At 37.7% G+C, this 18,738-nt stretch overlaps 1 protein-coding gene across 10 annotated transcripts in view; it reads left to right on the top strand.

The window, feature by feature from the left end:
• The window catches only part of frmd4a (FERM domain containing 4A), a 127,229-nt gene that overhangs the window by 97,515 nt on the left and 10,976 nt on the right, over positions 1 to 18,738 (top strand). For 5 of the 10 annotated variants that reach the window (XM_015381912.1, XM_015381913.1, XM_015381910.1 and 2 more), the window contains 9 exons: positions 1,917 to 2,001; positions 4,781 to 4,837; positions 5,453 to 5,475; positions 10,757 to 10,840; positions 10,933 to 10,998; positions 11,094 to 11,151; positions 11,266 to 11,352; positions 17,620 to 17,696; positions 18,459 to 18,600. In XM_015381912.1, the coding sequence (XP_015237398.1) occupies positions 1,917 to 2,001; positions 4,781 to 4,837; positions 5,453 to 5,475; positions 10,757 to 10,840; positions 10,933 to 10,998; positions 11,094 to 11,151; positions 11,266 to 11,352; positions 17,620 to 17,696; positions 18,459 to 18,600 (679 nt within the window). Of the gene's footprint in view, positions 1 to 1,916; positions 2,002 to 4,780; positions 4,838 to 5,452; positions 5,476 to 10,756; positions 10,841 to 10,932; positions 10,999 to 11,093; positions 11,152 to 11,265; positions 11,353 to 17,113; positions 17,428 to 17,619; positions 17,697 to 18,458; positions 18,601 to 18,738 lie in introns of those variants that run through there. The other 5 variants (XM_015381911.1, XM_015381906.1, XM_015381916.1 and 2 more) reach the window with 3 other exon arrangements.

Raw genomic sequence — 18,738 nt, 5'->3', positions numbered from 1 at the left:
TACTTCCCAGCCACATTTTATAGATTCACTGAGTAGATCTGCACAATCCAGACTTTGCTTTAAAAGCAATCATTCCAAATGTCAGGCCTTTATCTCTTATCTCTCTCACCATATAGTCCAATGGGAACAATACTTGAGTTTGTGTGCTTCTGTTTGCATGAAATATTCATGCTTTGCATATTTATGTGGTATTTAAGTGTTCTTTAGGTTCCCTATAAATGTGTGGGACTTCACCCATCTTAGGAAGGGTTCTTGCCTACAGTGTGTGTTTGTGGACATGTGTGTGTCTCATTTGCAGGGTGGCTTTAATTAAATGTTCAGAATGAATATTGACAAAGCTCCTCGCATTTTTTCTTGCAGCTCAATATGTAAAGCTGTTCAAATTCTCAACTATCGATCAACCGTACAAGTCCTTACACTCAATACCTACTCACACACCAAATGCATCAACCCACTGATCCACATGTGCTTCCAGAGTTATGTGCATACGTTTCATTGTATACACTGATCTCACCTCCATTTATACACAGCACCAAGTACTAACATCATTGAGCTTCTGAGTGTCTCCTTTAAGGGGTTCTTTACCAACTTGATGTCCAATTTTATGAAAGACGTCCTATTACTTTCTCCCAACATGGCCATAAATTACAGTTGTTTTTTTTTAACGTTTTTCTCTTCTCTAAAAGATGCAAACAACTCAGTCCTTCATGGAACAGCAGTTTCTATACTAGATTACACTCAGAGAATTTATATTTGCTGATTAGGTGAATTTTAAAGTATTTGGTTGTTCCTTCAGGAGTATAAAAATACATTTAGCTGAACACAAAGGCATATATAAGTCTATATTTTGTGATTTAAAAGCCACGTTTCATTGTAGCGCTAAAAATGCATCCTAATAAAGGCCTCCCCCATCAGTTGATATTTATAATTATTATTATTTTATATTTGAGATAAAAGTGTGAACCTTATTTAGACATAACCTTTATTTTATAGTCCTGCCACAAACTGTTAGAGTAGCTATATCCTTCCCTCTCCTACGCCACAGAATGCCATGCTGTATTGGATATGAGTTCAGTGAAATAATTGGACATTCTATTGGACATATATTCTACTGATATTGATCAGCTATTATCTCAATGTAAATTGTTATTGTTTGAAATAATCAACCCTAATTTTTGTTCACTTCAGCATTAATCACCTTATTTTTGTCACATGAAGCTTCAGTACAGTTCATTGAAGCTTGACTGCGACAAAACGTGTGCAAGTTCAGCATGTATGGATGCTTTTGCTTCACGTTTCTACTGGGGTGTACACATTTGTGCTTATAAGGGTTTTGATGAAGCATCACATGACGTACGATAGGGCATGTGAGAGCATCTGTAGCACTCACAATCTTTCTGATAGATTTCCACTCGAGTAGCTTCCAATGTGCAGGCTCCCAGTACACCACTCTTACTCCCCTCTGGGTCTGCATGTATTCATGAGCTAAATTTAGTCGGCATTATTATGTTAGTACCCCGCTCACCGCTCTGTCAGAAGTGGGTTACTGTGCTTCTCTCAACAGCGTGTTTTGGTACCAGATCTTTCCTGATGCTTCACAGCAGTAGACAGAGTCTGAACATTAAAAGTCTGTGAGAGCAGGTGTGTACTTATTTAGTTTGGAGAATGTGTAGACAGTAACAGATTAACAGTGGATTACAGCCAGCCAACACTGGTGGATGGATATTTTGTGTTACACTACAGAGACGATTGTGTGCATGTTTAGTTTTTGGTATGGTGCGCCCTCCGCTGGTCATTTTAATTATTGTACGCTATTACAAGAGAAAGACATGAGCCAAAGCTGATGTGAGATAAAACTCCCAGATGTTTATTTGTCAACTTAACCGACATGTTTCTCATGTTTGTTGTGCTTTTAGGTTTTACATTGAAAGCATTTCCTACCTGAAGGACAACGCAACGATTGAACTGTTCTTTCTCAATGCTAAGTCCATCATTTATAAGGTAAAAGCTTCTCATTGTTTTTCATTGCTATCTACTTATGTTTGGATGTGTTATATGGGAGTATCCAAACCTTGCTGTTAAAATGTTTGTAAATGCTCATCACTGCCATGGACGGCACTAAATTTTGCTTTTCAGCAATTACTTTTCAGGCTGCAATGATTAAAGAACAATCAATTCTGTGCCGGATTTCATTGGATTTTCTCAAGTTCATTATATCCATCCACAAAACATTGAATGCCCTTCAGCAATATGATGAGAACACTTTCTGTAGCCATCAACCTGGCTCTGGCATAATTGCAGTCTGATATTTGACCACTTCTCTTTTTAATTACGATATGTTTATGCTCTGGGGTTTTACTTGTTGTTCCTAAAATCTCTTGTATTGGCATCAAAAGGAGATTTAGGGGCAAAAAAGTGTAATTTGAAGACAACTAGGTGCTTAAAAGCACCATTATCCTTAAAACATCAAAGCTGGTTAGTGTGAATTAAAGTTAAGTCTACAGTGGCAATGATCTGCCAATAAACGGTAGCTACTATTTTTCTGGTGAAATTAATAGAAATCATGGTAGATAGACGGAGTGATACTGGTCGCATATCTAGCTCTAAGTATGGCAGGACCTAAAGACATCATGCTTTTATCCTGTAACTTAATACTCAACTTGATATTCCACCAAATATAGCAGGAGCTGTAGATATGCTTTATCAATCATTTTCAGTACATAAGAAAAGTTTCGAAAAGTTTTATTTATTCAGTGACTCAGTTTACTTAAATTAACTACTGTATGTAGGGCTGAAACAATTAATCGATTAATCGTGATTAATTGATTATTGACATAATTGTTAACTCTTTGAATAATCCATGAACTGTTAACCTGAGTGTAGAGACTTAAAAAAATGTCTTAGCTGACAGAGCAACCCTTGAGCAGCAGTTATACCAAAATTGGAAAAAAAATATCAAAACATTTTGCATTTAAGACAAAAATACTTTTTTGTCTGTCAATATTCTCTATCCAGAAGGCCTCAAGCGGAAAAGTTTCACCTGGTTTGATTTTATTAAAGGGCTTTTTTAAGGAACCTTTTGCTATCCGATTATTAATCGATTATTGAAAATATAATTGACAGTTTAATCAGTTTGCAAAAAAAAAAAAAAAAAGTTAGTTGCAGCACTAGAACCATGTATAGCTTTAAGCCTTAGATCCTGTTAATACTGACAATTCTCCATTCACAGCTAATTAAACCACATTTAAGATAGGAATATTACATCAGACCAATGGAAAAAAAAACGTGTTAAAAACTGTTGTCTATCTAAATAAACGTACTTTAGGTTTTTAAAGGGGGTTATGTTGAAACTATTTTTTCCATTAGTGTTTTTTATGTTTACCATGGACTATTGTTGCAAAACAAAGATTGTTTATAGTTTGAAACCATTTGAGTGAGATGAACATGAAAAAAGGCCACATGAGGAAAACCTGCATCTTTGTCCTGCACACAATTTTATGAAGCAGAAAATGTGAACAGTTTGCATCAGCTGTTAGCCTTCACGCTGTGTGCTGCTCCACATTCCAGCAGTTAGCGAATTATTTGACACATTTACTGCCATATGGCACTGCTGTGGCACATTTATTCAGGCTTAGCAATTCCAGTTGAACATATATATGAAACTATACATATATGAGTATATCAGAGTACGAGAGATGCAGAAAAAATGTGTTTGTACGCAAGGAATTAGTGCAAACTGTACTGCCCACCCATGTATGTACACCTCCATCACTACTTTATTGACAGCTGTGTTTAGCTGTTGTGTGTTTTGTCCACAAGAGGTCATCATACTCTGAAGAAGTTAGAATATTATTTTCTGTTCATTTTTTTTCAAAAAGATAAATTCATAATAGACAGAGTAATATTACATGTCAGTTACTATTAGGTTTGATGATTATTCACCATTGGCAATGACAATGATTATAATTGATCAAAATGTGGCAGTTTTTTAACAAATGTTTGAGATCCTTTATTTTCTGCATTAAAATCAATAGTGTGTATATATAAAAGATAAACTGTTGTTATTTGTAGATGTAAAGTATTATAGGAATAGTTAGCTGAGAAACAGCCCAGCAGCTCCCACATTGATTAAGCTAAATAAATGGACTAAAGCAACAATTTTTACTTCTTCCAGTTTCAGTATAAGATAATCAGAGATGATTTTAATCATTTCAAAGAGCAGGACTTAAATTTAGTTGAGTCCTTTGAACATAGCGCAGTATTTTGTTTCACCATAGAAGAACATACAGTTAGGAGGGGAAGAAAAGACAAAAGTAATTTGTGGTCATCCTGGGTGGTAAACCCACTGTGGGTTTTCTCATTCTCGTATTTCACCCAGACCGTCTGAACTTCTAACCAATTAAGAAGTGGATTCCTAGCATAGCTTACCTACTACTCGCATCCTGTTGACCCTTATCCCTTTGTCCAGTTTGGTGTTTGGAGATAGTATCTCACACGTTGGTGGTAAAAAAGTTACCACTTTTACAATTGTATTCATTCTATGTAGCATGATTAGAGGATCATTTTCTATTGTGTTTTTTTCACTAAAAACCTAAACCCTACTTTATATCCCCTTTAAACTCTGATTGAAGAGATTAGAGGAGTGAGAAATGTGTCTAGTGCAGAAAATAGTTATGCACTGATTTTAACAGGCCATGTTTGTTATTTAACAGGTTGCTATCTGCTAAATCGAGTCATTCAAATCTTCTGGTTTTAATCTGATTGATGTTTTTTTTTGCAGGAGCTCATAGAAGTGGACAGTGAGGTGGTCTTTGAATTGGCTTCCTATATTCTGCAAGTAAGAAAGTGTTTTTGTGTGCTTTATAACATATATGTGAGGTTGCCCATCAGTTTTATCACATGTTGTATGGGGGTATTCAAATCCACTAATCATTTCTTGCCTCTTGAAAGTTCTATTTAAATATTTCATTAAATTGTAGTTCTTCATCATTATTTTATGAATTAACATCTCTGCTAATAAAACATTCATGACTGGCAGTAAATATGTTTCTATTAAATACATTTTATAGTGATTGGGAAAATAACATCAGGTTCCTGCCGTCAACATAAAAAACTTCTCATTACCTTCATCCTTCCCTCTCCTCCTAGTCGTCCGTCAGAGCAGGTCACTCAATTAACTGTGATTACATGAGGTCGCGTTACACAGCGTGGACTGAATGGTTTATATTTCTGTGTGTTTGAGCGCGTTTGCCCCCTGTGTGCAGGTGCAGATGTTCAGTATCAGGTATCCGCTCTGCAGTACTTCAAAGGTTTCCCTCTGAATGGATGTTTAATGTTTATTACTCTTTTGCCTCTACAAACAGAACATAAACACAATATTTATGGTCAGTGCTCAGTTATAACTCATAAAGTCTAATACCTTTTACTCATTTATTCTGCTTTTCTTCCACAGGAAGCTAAAGGCGATTTTACCAGGTAAGTGTTTGACAAACCCAACTTATTCTTTCTTCTCTTCTGATTCCTGTTAAGCAAATTAAATGAATAGAAAACAACTAAACTATTAGATTAGATTGCCTGTAAGTTTAATTTCTGACTTTTAAAGTCCAGGTACTACAAAATGATGCTTGATAAACCCTGCTTACTGTACTCTACCCGGTCAAAGACTCTTTCTGTGTTGAGCCTGAAAGTGGAAGCAAAGCCAGGGTGACAATGGAGATGATATCAGCTGTTTATCTGCTTATCTGCTGATTACCTTTATCTCTCCTATAGTGCATGTGGAAAGCAAATATATTATTACAAGACTTATAGTAGAGCTACCTTTTATCAGATTCCCTAATGTAATGAAAGCAAGTGATATTCATCGTCTATTTACCTTAAATTAGATGAACACAATAGATGTTACATTATGTGTTTCTGTTACATTTAAATGAGCAGCTAACTTAAAGTGGATCTTCTGATCTCCTTAAATATACATCATCTCCGGTCCCTTGTTGCTCTGATAACAAACTACAGCAGCCATCACCTTTGACCCCATTTCCACCTATAAGAGAAGCTAATCTGCATAGCATCCTACAGAGAGCTGGAATGTACCACTCTCTGGAGACATTCCTTTCATCTTTATTTCTCTTTACTTTACACCTCCTCCCACACACACATATGTTGCTTTTCTAAAAGACACATTGTGTATATTGTGTCTTTTATTGTTGGATTTACTGGAATATATACTGCAGATTTATTAGAGTATTGTTTCTTAAAATATGATAGTTGGTTTCGCAAAGTCAAATATGTTTGTGATGTTGTGTTTCTTTTAGCAGTAGAAGGACCAATCTTTATGCAGTGACTGTTTTCTTATCCATAGTGATGTTTACATTGCAGTGGATTTCAGAAAAAAAAAAACACAAAGGATTTTATTTGTGTTTAATGTTGTAGACCAACAAAAACTAGTATGTATGTCTGATTAAAGTATGTCTGATTAATTGAGCATTTGTGATATTATTATTATTTTTTTGTTATTTACAAATCAAATCCTCCTATTGTCCTCCAGCATTTCCATGCATTTAGCTCCATCCATCAACTCTGGCATCATTCCTCAGTATGGTGATAGTGCATTTTGCATTATGTGCAGTGTTTTCCTCTATTATAGAGGTGTATAAAGGCTAAAAAGTTCAACTTAAAACAGCTCTGTCCTACATGGCTCGTAAACAGGATTTTTAATGGTTTTCTTTAGGCGATGACTTTCCTTTTGCTACTCTGTGCACGATCACTAGTCATCAGATCCCTACACATAAACCATGGCTCTCTGCAGCTTCCTCAGGCTCAGTAGGTTTCTAGTTGCGTCCTGCTGTTTCCAGTTTTTAATAATTGATAATAAAAAAAAGTGCTTCCTGAGATATTTAAAGTTTGGAACATTTGTGTTTAACCTTTTAGCTTCTCCACAATTTGACCCCTGACCATTTTGTTGGATTCCTTGCTCTCAATGTTCACCAATGCTGTCTTTTCACAGAACAGCTGTATATTTTGAAAACGGTTTCCACTCAGGTGTACTTTGTTTAGTAGTTAGGTTTCTCTACAGGAAATGTATTTAGGGGGATTAGATTAAAATAAAAATTTGATTAGTGATGCATTGGTCCATGTTTTTTCACTTCAAATCCATTAGTACAAGGTCAGCAAAGGAGGTCATAAAAACAGTAAATCATACAAAGAGGACAAATTCCTGATTTAGGATTCTACATAGAGGGGTGGGTGTCTTTACAAGTAACTTTACAAGTAACTCCATCAATCTGCTGCTCCAAAGAGGTCTGCTATCAGGTTCCAAAACACAGAGGAAGAAGGTTTCATTTTGGGACAGTGCAGCGTTGTCAGAACCCTAACCCAGGAAGTAACAAGTCTAGAACACCTAGTGGCTAAATGTTTCAGTGTTGCTTTAAATACACTCACCGGCCACTTTATTAGGTACCCCATGCTAGTACAGGGTTTGACCCCCTTTTGCCTTCAGAACTGCCTCAATTCTTCGTGGCATAGATTCAACAAGGTGCTGGAAGCATTCCTCAGGGAGTTTGGTCCATATTGACATGATGGCATCACACAGTTGCCTCAGATTTGTCGGCTGCACATCCATGATGCGAATCTCCCGTTCCACCACATTTTTTCGGACCACTGTCTGTAAACCCTAGAGATGGTTGTGCGTGAAAATCCCAGTAGATCAGCAGTTTCTGAAATACTCAGACTAGCCCTTCTGGCACCAACAATCATGCCACGTTCAAAGTCACTCAAATCACCTTTCTTCCCCATACTGATGCTCGGTTTGAACTGCAGGAGATTGTCTTGACCATGTCTACATGCCTAAATGCACTGAGTTGCCGCCATGTGATTGGCTGCTTAGAAATTAAGTGTTAACGAGCAGTTGGACAGGTGTACCTAATAAAGTGGCCGGTGAGTGTATATTGAAGAAATAAAATGAATAGATATCTTTAATGGACATACCTTGTTTACTTCAACTACCAAGCTTATGATCCTACTTATTGTCAATTAAATAATGTCAGTGTTTATTTACATTTAACATCCATCCATCCATCTGTCTTCTCCCGCTTACTTTTACTTTTAACAGTGGCTCTGAAATGAATACATTGTCATTTATATCTCATAAAAGAAGGTGGTTTATCTATTCCTCACCTTGTTAGGATATCAAACTCAGAGGATAATGAGGGAAAATGGCTTAATGCTACAGCAAGATCAAAAATAGATGTATTTTGTTGAGTACATGGCTGTACATGACAACAGCAGAACAACCTGAAAACCTTGAAAGCTTATCAAAATGTAAAGTCAGATGTGCTGATAACAAGCAAGTGTCTGAATGATTCCAGCAATAATTCTGGGATGGTGGTTACAGTGGATGAAGAGGTGGAGACTATGGGTTGCACCTGCACAGCTGGACCCAACCAGATATTCTCTTAAACAGCTGCCATCCTATTGCCACAGAGTCCAGCCCGTTATCCAAACGCGGTTTTGAAATCAAAATGAACTCCTTCAGTGGCTCCCTCTGATCGAGTGACGGATTCAATGCTTTTAATTTACAAAGGCACATCCCCCCTGCCCTTCATCAAGGTGCCATTTTCACTGAGTATTACATAGTGTAGGGGGCAACTCAGGCAAGAGAAGATGTGACTCTTTTTAGACTACAGAGTTGCTTTCTTTAGCCACAATCAGACCACTGACCGTTACATCTCCAGCTCTCCACCAAAAGCTCTGCATATTATTCATGGAAGTTCTTAGCAGCAACCAACAAAAATTGTGGCCCCCTATACTTCTATTAGGGAAACTTCTCTGGATCTGACCCTATGGATTTGGCCCATTTTCACCAATATTCAATTTGCCACTGATACCAATAACAATATTGGATTGATACACATCTAAACAGAATACATTCGCAGACAATCTTCCCTCAATTTTTTTTTTGTCTGGGCATATACACAAGCTCCATGAGTACATTGCGGAAAAGTCTATGACACATCAGATGTGTATGCTGTTGCCACACGCCAATTTGAAACTTGCTATAAACCCGCAATCATAGCAGGTTACATGGCTTATAAAAAGTATAAGAGATTATAGCAGCAATTTCCATTAGTTTACTTCTAATTGAGGTGATCTTTCCCATAATAATTGTTCATGAGATGTGCAGTAATATGCTATATGAAAGAGTCCTGCTTTGGCAAAGATGAGGCTCCTACTCTTAAAGGAACGAAATGCTTCACCTTTTAGACATAACTTTTTGTCCACATTAAAACATTCACGTTTTGCACAATGAAATGTGTTGAAGCTTAAGATACTGAATCCCCGTAACTATTTGTGAAATATTTGATTACACAGTTCTTTAAGATTTGTCCTGATATAAATTATATAATAGTATAAGCATTTCATGATTAATATCCACAAATAAAAAAAAAGAAACGTAATAAATGTCACTAGAAAAAGAACAAATCTGACTTAAATTTGATCTATTTTTCACATCTGTCCTCACTTCCTCAATGGTTTTCCAAATATGCCGCTTCAAGATGGTTTTGCTGTTTTAAAATATGATTTATTAAACTAATTCCTCTTTCACAATCATGCTTGAAATGTTGCAAAAATATCTACAAGCTGTGAGATTTCATGTAGCTGCTAACTATCTAAGTGCCACAGCCACCATATCTGAGAATCCAGCGTCCAGCACGCTGAGGTCATTCCTGATAGCCGTCATAGAGACGAGATGCTTTTAGAGCACAAAACAATATAAAAATAACATGAACATAGATATTCCCTATTTGTTTTTTTTTTATTGTTCATTTTATATTGAAGTACGAATGATACAAAGATTCAAAATGATATAGAAAAATTTTTTATTGGAATAATTGATTTAAAGTTTATGATGGATTTCATTTTATGTACGCCATAGATTTTCTTGTGTGCTGAGAATACGCAAGCAGTATGCTGCTTACAGGGAACATTGTTTGCACACCACAATTTTTAGGTGTTTATTAAAAAAAATGGAATTCCTAATAAAAAATTGAGGTTACAAAGTAAAACCTATAGTGTTGAATACTGCTGCAAACCTGATAATTAGCGACACAAGCAGCTATGAACAAAAGCAGACACAGTTGTTTTTACACTTCGAAGAACAGACTGGCTGGGTGGATGGGATCTCTTCCAGAGACTTAGCTCATAGGTTGTCATGTTCCCAGGGCTTTTCCCAATCTTCTGGGGCCTTTGGTGGAGGCTGGAGTGAAGCCTGGGGATTAGAGCAGAGCATTTAGAAGTCTTGCCACTGGAGGTCTGAAAATGGAATCAGGGGCCAAGTCCTTGTAGCTCTCTGCACGGCTCCGCGTCTCATTTACTCTATCTGTGTCTTAATCTGTTCCAGCTCCAACCCCTTAGAGTTTTTATCCCGTCTTATCTGTGCTTATCTTTTGATTTCACATCTGTATTTCTCTTGCTCTTTTTGTTCCTGCAGCTGTTTAGACTTAGACCACACCCAGTGCTTAAAATAGAGCGCACGTTTTGGCCACCAGCACTTATTTCTTTTTTTTTTTAACTAAATACAGTTCCTGTACTCATTTCCCCCAAAGTGGTTAAAAGACAGTTTAACATTTATAATAAACTCTACATTCCTCTTTTAGCACCCGATAAAATCTGTAAGATTATTATGTGTGTATAAAAGCATCCTCAGCTCATCATCAGACTGAGAAACAGCGTTGACTTCATTTTCTTTCCCTTTTTGCAGTGATGATGCAACAAGGTCTGATCTGAAAAAGCTCCCGGCTCTGCCCACTCAAGCACTAAAGGAGCACCCATCTCTGGCTTACTGGTGAGAACATGCTTAGTTATTTGTTGTGCAGACTCGTCCACTATCCCTCTGCCTGATAATATCCTGTTTTCTCCTGTTGCTCTCTCCTGCAGTGAGGACCGGGTCATAGAGCATTATAAGAAGCTCAGCGGGCAGTCCAGAGGCCAGGCTATTGTAAAGTACGTAGTTTTAGGTCTCTGGTTTTATTTATCTCATGTATGTGGAACACTTTCCTCTGTTTTTAGTTAAATATCTGCCTTTCTGTTTCTTACAGTTATATGAGCATTGTGGAATCTCTGCCCACATATGGAGTACATTACTATGGTGTAAAGGTACAGTTTTACAACTCTGCCTTTCCTTTTTTTTTCTCACATGTGCACTGCAGAGATTTTTGTTTCCTCTGGGCCTGCAAGCAGATATTAGGGAAGTTTTTCTGTGTTTCTCAGGACAAACAGGGGATCCCGTGGTGGTTGGGTCTGAGCTATAAAGGCATCTTTCAGTATGATTACCAGGACAAAGTCAAACCAAGGAAGGTAAGATGGTTCTTCTTCTGATCTCTGATGTACAAATCCATCTGTACATCAATTTTTCTGTGTCGACTTTCTATTATTAAAAGTTGGATGATTTAAATAATGCCACTCTGATTCTTCATATTTTCACCTCACATTTTGTGGTAATTTAGCGTGGTAAATAGATCTCCTTTTAGCAAAGCCATAAATGGAAAATACATGATCATTTCTGTAAAAGCATTACATTTTAGTTATTTCCAGCTGTTGATAAGCACTGGCTCTATCCCCTGTTTTACCCTCCTTATTTTTAGTACATTTCTAACCATCCACCCAGGTATATTTACCTTCATCCACGTCCATTAAGCCAAGCATAGATTTTACGTGTTTTTGCCCATTTGGGGCCAATTTCGGGCCAATTTTCCGGATCGAGCCGAGTTTCAGCCTCATTTTGCATTCGCGTTGTGTTGTATACAGGGGGTAACAAGGGGCGATCAGCCATACACGACCACCTTTTATCAGGAATTGTAAGGTCAGGAGAAAATTAAACAAGTTTGCACACTGTGCATGTGCAAACAGGGGAGTTCTTCTTTTTCCAGATTGACAAGTCCGACCAGCGGCGTCCAACATGTGGTTAATGGACATACAGTGCGATCAGTTAAATTGCATCAGAGCATCGGGCTGTACATTGTAAGAGCATACATTGTGAGCTGTGAATTTTTAAGCGCTGCATGCAATGATTTAAAATATTGTGTAGGCCCGGCCTTATGCATCTGTTTGTCCCCCCATCTACTGGTACATTTCTTTAAATATGGGTTCGAAATAACTTATCTCATAAGGATATAATAAGGAAAGTATTTGGTCATAAGAAACTTGCAGGAATCATATCTGTGACCATTTATGTTTGCGTTTCATCCAGTTTTGTGGTCGGTGAGTCTTCATTGTAGTTTTGAAGAGGGTTAAAAATGTGTCACAACACAACTCTGGAGACCTTTTAGTCTTTTAATGAAACATCCTGTCCGGAATCTATTTCTGCCTTTCTAAGGGAACCTTCCTTTCACTCAGTGTGTGTTTGGAGGAAGATCTTTAACTCTTTGAGTTCAGCCTTGCATAAAGCACCATTAACCTCATTAAAAACCCTGTAAACCTACTAGCCTTTAAACGTTTCCCTGTTTGCCACTAACCCTCTTTCTGAGAGTGCCCACCTCTTAATTTGGACTTTTCAGTGCAAAATGTCTCATTAAAGGAAAAAATCCCGAAACAACCTGGGTGTTATATCATTAAAACAACACTAACAGTCATTCCACTAACAGTGTATCCAATTCACAAGCACATTAACACCAGAACATAGGGTAAAAACCTTTGAGTAGGTAAAAAGCTTGACATCATTTTACAGAAAAGTCTTCACTCATTTGCCTCTGACATGTTAGTCTCTACACCAAGTGACAATGAACAACAGAAACACATGAACGCAAATGATCAAGAAGTGCAGAGAGAAACCGTAGCAATCCATCACAAGGGACTTATCAAGCATTCAACAGACATGGCTACAGTCACAGTGTGAGTCACTGCTTCGTTATGCTTCAGAAATAAAACATGAAAGCTTTTATAAGAGGAGACTGGAGTAGTCTGGGCCTCTTTATGCTGGACTGCTTCAGCATCACAAGTTCAGTTAAAACCCATTGAGAACACTGGAGATTTTAGGTTGGAAGGTTCTGAGCTGCGGACAGGAAAGTCATCAGCATTCAGTAAATAAACTGATTATTTCCTGTTAAACAGGCCATGATTTTTTCACATTTTTAATCAGTCAGTCACCTGTTTTACTACCAGTAATCAGTGACTCAGAACTGACTATTGATCATCAATGGTCTGTACGCTGACTCAAGAAGTAGGAGTAAAATCATTACTCAACTTGAAAATATATAAACATTTAAAACAGAGGCAACAAATAGGGTGTGCATAATGACTAAATACATTTTCAGGACTGATTAAGGCTACCCAGTGGGCACCATTAGGAGTTCATCACTTTATATTAGCGGTGAGTATTGGCATGGAGGTTGGGATACAATCCGTGTCACGATACTTGGTTCACGATAAGATATTATCACTTTATTGCAATATGACCATATATTACGATATTTTTCTTGCTATGAAAATTTTAAATACAGTATATAGATAAAAAGCAACCTCTGTATATATTCATCAGATGATACTGATCATTCAGTTATTTTGGTATCAATGTTGTTTGGGGTTTGAATCAGTCCACCTTCTACTGTGACTGCCTCAACCGCAGATATGGCATTGCGCCGCACAGCAAACGGGCTCCACAGCATTATTTCCCAGAGTGGTGGCACATAGGTAGCCCATTTTCCCTAAGTTTTAAATAAAAATGTTTTGTTTAAAAAAAAAAATCGATACTTTGAACTGAAAGATCGATATATCAGGCAGCCAAAAATCACGATATATTGCCAAAGCAATTTTTTTCCCACACCCCTACTTTATATAGTGATTTTTTTTATTCAAATCTCCTTATCTTTTTCACATGTAGCAGTAAGCTTATTTGGTTTATTTTATTATGATTTTATGTGACTGACCAGCATTAAGTAATTCATCATTTTAAAGGTGAAACAAAATTGACAGCTCTTCAAACTTTTAGAAATGGACTTGCTAATAGGAAGACATGGGTGTTATTGATTTGGTTTTAATCTGATAACGTGAAATTCAGCTTAACCAACTACTATCAGATGTCACCTAACTACTAAGTTTAACACAGTTATTTTTGATTTATGGACACTTACCTTCCAGCAGGGCAGCAACTCTAAAACTACAGCAAAAGCTGCAAAGGTCCAGAATGTCATAAACTATACTGCATATGAAGGGATATAGGAAATGTTGCAATTTATACCTTTTTTTTCTCTCCAAATAAGATACATAGGAATCTAAAGTATTTAAAATTTTTATTCTGTGTATAGCGGAAATGAAATGTTAATAAAAGGAAGTGTGTTCAGATTTATGTGCAGCTCCATGACTGCCGTAGTTAGACCCATACAGAAGTATCCAATCTTGCGCGCTAAAGGATTATCTTTCCTGCTCACAAGTCAAAGTCCAAAAAAGAAAAATCCATCACATTACTGCCGCTGTCCTGACCTGCGTTATTTAAATGTTCTGTGCTTCTGTAATCTCCAGGGAGTCTACTACACCAGAGAAAGGCATTTGCACTCTATCAGAACTGACCTTTCCATCTGTGATAGATGTGCTTTTGGTTGTGCTGACATTATTATGAGACAGGCGAGGTTCTGTACACATGAGCACTCTGTTCTGTGATGAATAATGACCAGTCACTTCCTTTGCTTGTGTGTTTGTGCCATTGTGTAGGAGTAGACTTCAGCCAAGAGGAAGAGGGTCTGTATTGTGTGCAGATGTACATGAACAACACTAATAACAGAACCACCCAGTGGCTTTTACCTTAATCATAAAAAAATGCAGCTGTTGAAAAATCACAAAGGCTTATAGAACTTTGAAGTAGGCCTGAAATAATGTGACAGTAGATTTAAAGACAATATAAACACTTCATGTTTAAAGCTCATATTAAAGGAACACAGCTGACAGAGAACAGTAAAGTAAAGTAAGACACTAAAACAGATATATAAACAGCTTTTTGTTGTCACGCTCTGGAACAATGGTTCCTGAACTGTTTTACAAGAATCGCCTCAGGAAAAGACAAAGGTTTCCAAGTCCTATCATACTGACAGACATTTTAAAATAGTTACACATTCCAGTGTGGATTAGCCTGTTGTTGTTTTTTCCCGAAGAAAAAAAGAAATATTAAGTCATCTATAGGGACTGTACATTGGATATAACTTGTTTGATTCTATTTTCACTCAAATCAAGTTTCCCAAAATCTTGAAATGTCTTTATATAGGTTTACCTTTCAGAAAGGTTTCACCTTATTGGACAGTAAATACATTGGTAAACATATTTCATAATTTTTCAATAATATAGATGTACTTATTCAAGTGTTTCTTAATACATAAAATATATTATCCAAATTCATTGAAGCAACCTAAGACATCACTGCATTTCCAGCTTTCTGAGGTTCAAAGTATTTCTCAGAATAGCACATAAAGTAGTTAAAGTGATATGAGTTTTGGTACCATTGCAGGATAGACCACTCTGATCTACTGAGGGGTTTTCAAACAAGCATCCGTCACCTCTACAGATCTTGCTACCATTGAGTAGTTAATGAAAACACCTTAGTAAAGGGTCAGGTGATATACGACAGATTGGTCAGAGGTAAAAGAAAACCAGCAATTGCTCAAAGAACCACTAGTCACAACCAGGCTGTGCAGAATACTCTTCATCAAAGTTTAACATGTTGACCCTTGATGAGAAATTATAGCTTTAGCTCTTATTAGTTTCAGTTTTACCAACAATCTTCGGGTGATCGAGTCAGAATTCGCCATACAAAGCGTGAAACCATGGACTTGTCCGGCCTTTTATTAACAGTGTAGGCAGGTGGTGATGTGACAACGTGGGAGATATTTTCTCACTGCATTTTGAGCCCTTTGCACATTGTTGGGGATTTTTCAAACACGTTCAGCATACCTGATTGTATTCAGACTATATCCGTCCCTTCATAACCCTGATGGTGGTCATTTTTCGATGGCTACTTCCAGCAGGATAATACACTACATTGCCCTGCTCAGATGTTCCCAAAATGATTTCTAAGAAGTTACAATAAGCTCACTAAACACTAAGGGCTTCTAGAGTCACCAGAGTTCAATCCAATAGAGTACATTTTAGATATGGTGGAAATAGATAAATTAGAAAGATGTCTGTGCTTTTCTACTGACAGGATTTGGAAAAAGTTTGATTTATCAGCTTACGAAACGCCAAGATTCACTGGTACGATTGCCTGAAAGTGTATTATGGAATTTTCTTCCAGGTTTTTCACATATCAATCTGGCTACTGCCAGATTAATAAGAAATGCCAAAAAGTGGATCCCCACAGTGCGAGCAAGGTGAACAAAAAAAACCCACTGCTTTTATTGCATTCTGCTCATTAAAAGTTAATGTATCACTGAGCGCAGCAGTTAGCATATTTCATTAGCTTCCTAATTAGCAAATGGAAGATGGCCATATTGGTATTACTTATGTAATTGGAGTTGTTTGAAACCCCCCAGCTTCACTTTCCTGAAATTTTAGGTTATATTTTATTGAACTACTCACCATTTTTTGGCTATTTCTATGTCTTTGCCCTACACACAGTTTATTAGTCTTTTGTTTACAATGCAAATGGTATATATAAAAAAATATATGAGCACCACTAACTAAAATTCTTTACCACTAATTTGAAAGCCATGACCCTAGAAGACCTTTTGAAACACCAGTCTTATCTCCCGAAGCAAACGCACCCACACACGCTCAACATCTGCCCTGCCTACTATATTTAGCATCACGCTACATTAGCACTTCACACTCCCGTGATGGTTTGAAAGTAGCAGGGGTTTTGATAAGGCAGCAGATTTTAATGGCACTTCAATCACCAGGCTTATAGAAAGCCTTAAGTCTTATTCCAGCTTAAACAAACACACACGCACCACAACTTCTACGCAAACCCATTGTTACACACACACCTCCCAACTGCAGCCTGGAGCTGAACACATAGTCCCCGAGGGAGGGAGGGAGGGAGGGAGGGAGGAGGGGTCACTAGGAGGGGATACACTCCCCCACTCATTTCTAAACCCTCCCAGCAGAACTTCAGTAGAGGAGGAAACTTAACTTTACTCACTTTCTCCTCACAAACATACACATGGCTCCAGATGGTGAACACACACCACCTGAAAACTCTTTCCCTCTGACGCCTGGAAGGACTGAACCTACCCACTTGCTGTGGAGCGCGTCTTCAGGGAAGCTTTCCCACACAGCTGGCTTGGACTTTATTTCACTGAGAGGCAGATGGTTCATGGAGAAGACAGAAGGGGAATAAAAAAAATAAAAAAAACAGCCTCCTTCCGCTCACGCTGTCTTACTTCAGTGTGAGGTCATCCAGTACGGGATCCTTTGTGGAAAGACCGCCTGTTCTGGACCTTCGGATTTTAGGTCTCCTTACAGTTTCGTCTTTATCAGCTTTTTTTTTTTTTTTCTCCCTGCTTCCCTGTTTCCTTCGCATGCTCCTGCCAAACAAAAAGAAAAAGTCTGGGAAGAGATCAGGCTAAAGGCTGTGAGGATTTGATGTGAAGCACGTTTTCCTGTGAGCTCTCCTCAACACCATCTGTTTCTCCTAAATCTCAGGTGTTTCAATGGCGTCAGCTGGAGAACCTTTACTTCAGAGAGAAGAAGTTTTCAGTGGAAGTCCATGACCCCAGGAGGTAACTTTATACCACAAACTCAAGCTCTTTAAATATTTTATTGTTTTGTGTTATTATATTGACTTAGATTTTTAGACCATCATTCAGTCACTACAGTCTTTTTTGTTGATCTGAGCCCATAAGCTTTAGAAAAAGTATGCCAATTTAAATGATATATTTTTCCTTCCAGTGGCTTTTACTTTAAATTATTACTCACTTATATCGGGGATATGCAAAGATGAAAAAATATATTATATGTGCAGCATGGAAAGAGCGCCTGGAGTCTAATATAGTAAAAGCTTCAAAAATTTGTCTTGGCAGCCAGCAGAAGGTTGGCGATGCCATGGTGGAGCAGATTGATAGCCTTAAACTTGCACACACCAACTGGGGCAAAGCACTGATAGATTATAAGAGAAGGAGAAAGGAGAGGTGGCTCTATGGGAGCTCTTTGTAGATGTTTATTTAACATGGCTATATATATGGAACGTTATTCTACTGACAGAAAGAGAGAAAAAGAGACAGACGGGGTGAAACAGGGAGCAGCGGTGGCTTCTTAAAAGGAAGCTGTCATTAGAGCAAACTGCTCTGCTGCTTTGCTACAGATGTGTGTTTGAAAAAGGATGAGTAAACAATTTGGGACATTGTGTGTGGCTTTGCTAAAAAAAAAAAAAACACAAAGCATCTCTATCATTATCTGTCAGTCTCAGAAGCAGTAGTAGTAACTAGAGAAGTGGAACTGTTGTATTCAGTGTATATAAGGAGGCCTTGTGTCCGCTCTTACTGTAGGGCGTCGGTAACGAGAAGGACGTTTGGACACAGTGGCATCGCTGTGCATACCTGGTACGCCTGTCCTGCTCTCATCAAGTCCATCTGGGCCATGGCTATCAGCCAGCATCAGTTCTACCTGGACCGCAAGCAAAGCAAGGTCAGTCTGAAAGCATCAAGCCAGATTTAAAAGCAAGAGTCGACTCGTCTGTCCCATTAAAGCAGGGTAGCTTCATACTGTTTTTGTTGCATTTATTTCCATTTTATGTAAAAATAAAGACGAAAGCTTAAAAAACAC

This window comes from Cyprinodon variegatus, unplaced genomic scaffold, assembly GCF_000732505.1.
Source record: "Cyprinodon variegatus isolate N-32 unplaced genomic scaffold, C_variegatus-1.0 Scaffold244, whole genome shotgun sequence".
NCBI classification, from domain to species: Eukaryota; Metazoa; Chordata; class Actinopteri; order Cyprinodontiformes; family Cyprinodontidae; genus Cyprinodon; species Cyprinodon variegatus.
Note: the sequence above shows the minus strand (reverse complement) of the source record. Positions and strands in the feature narration are given on the sequence as shown.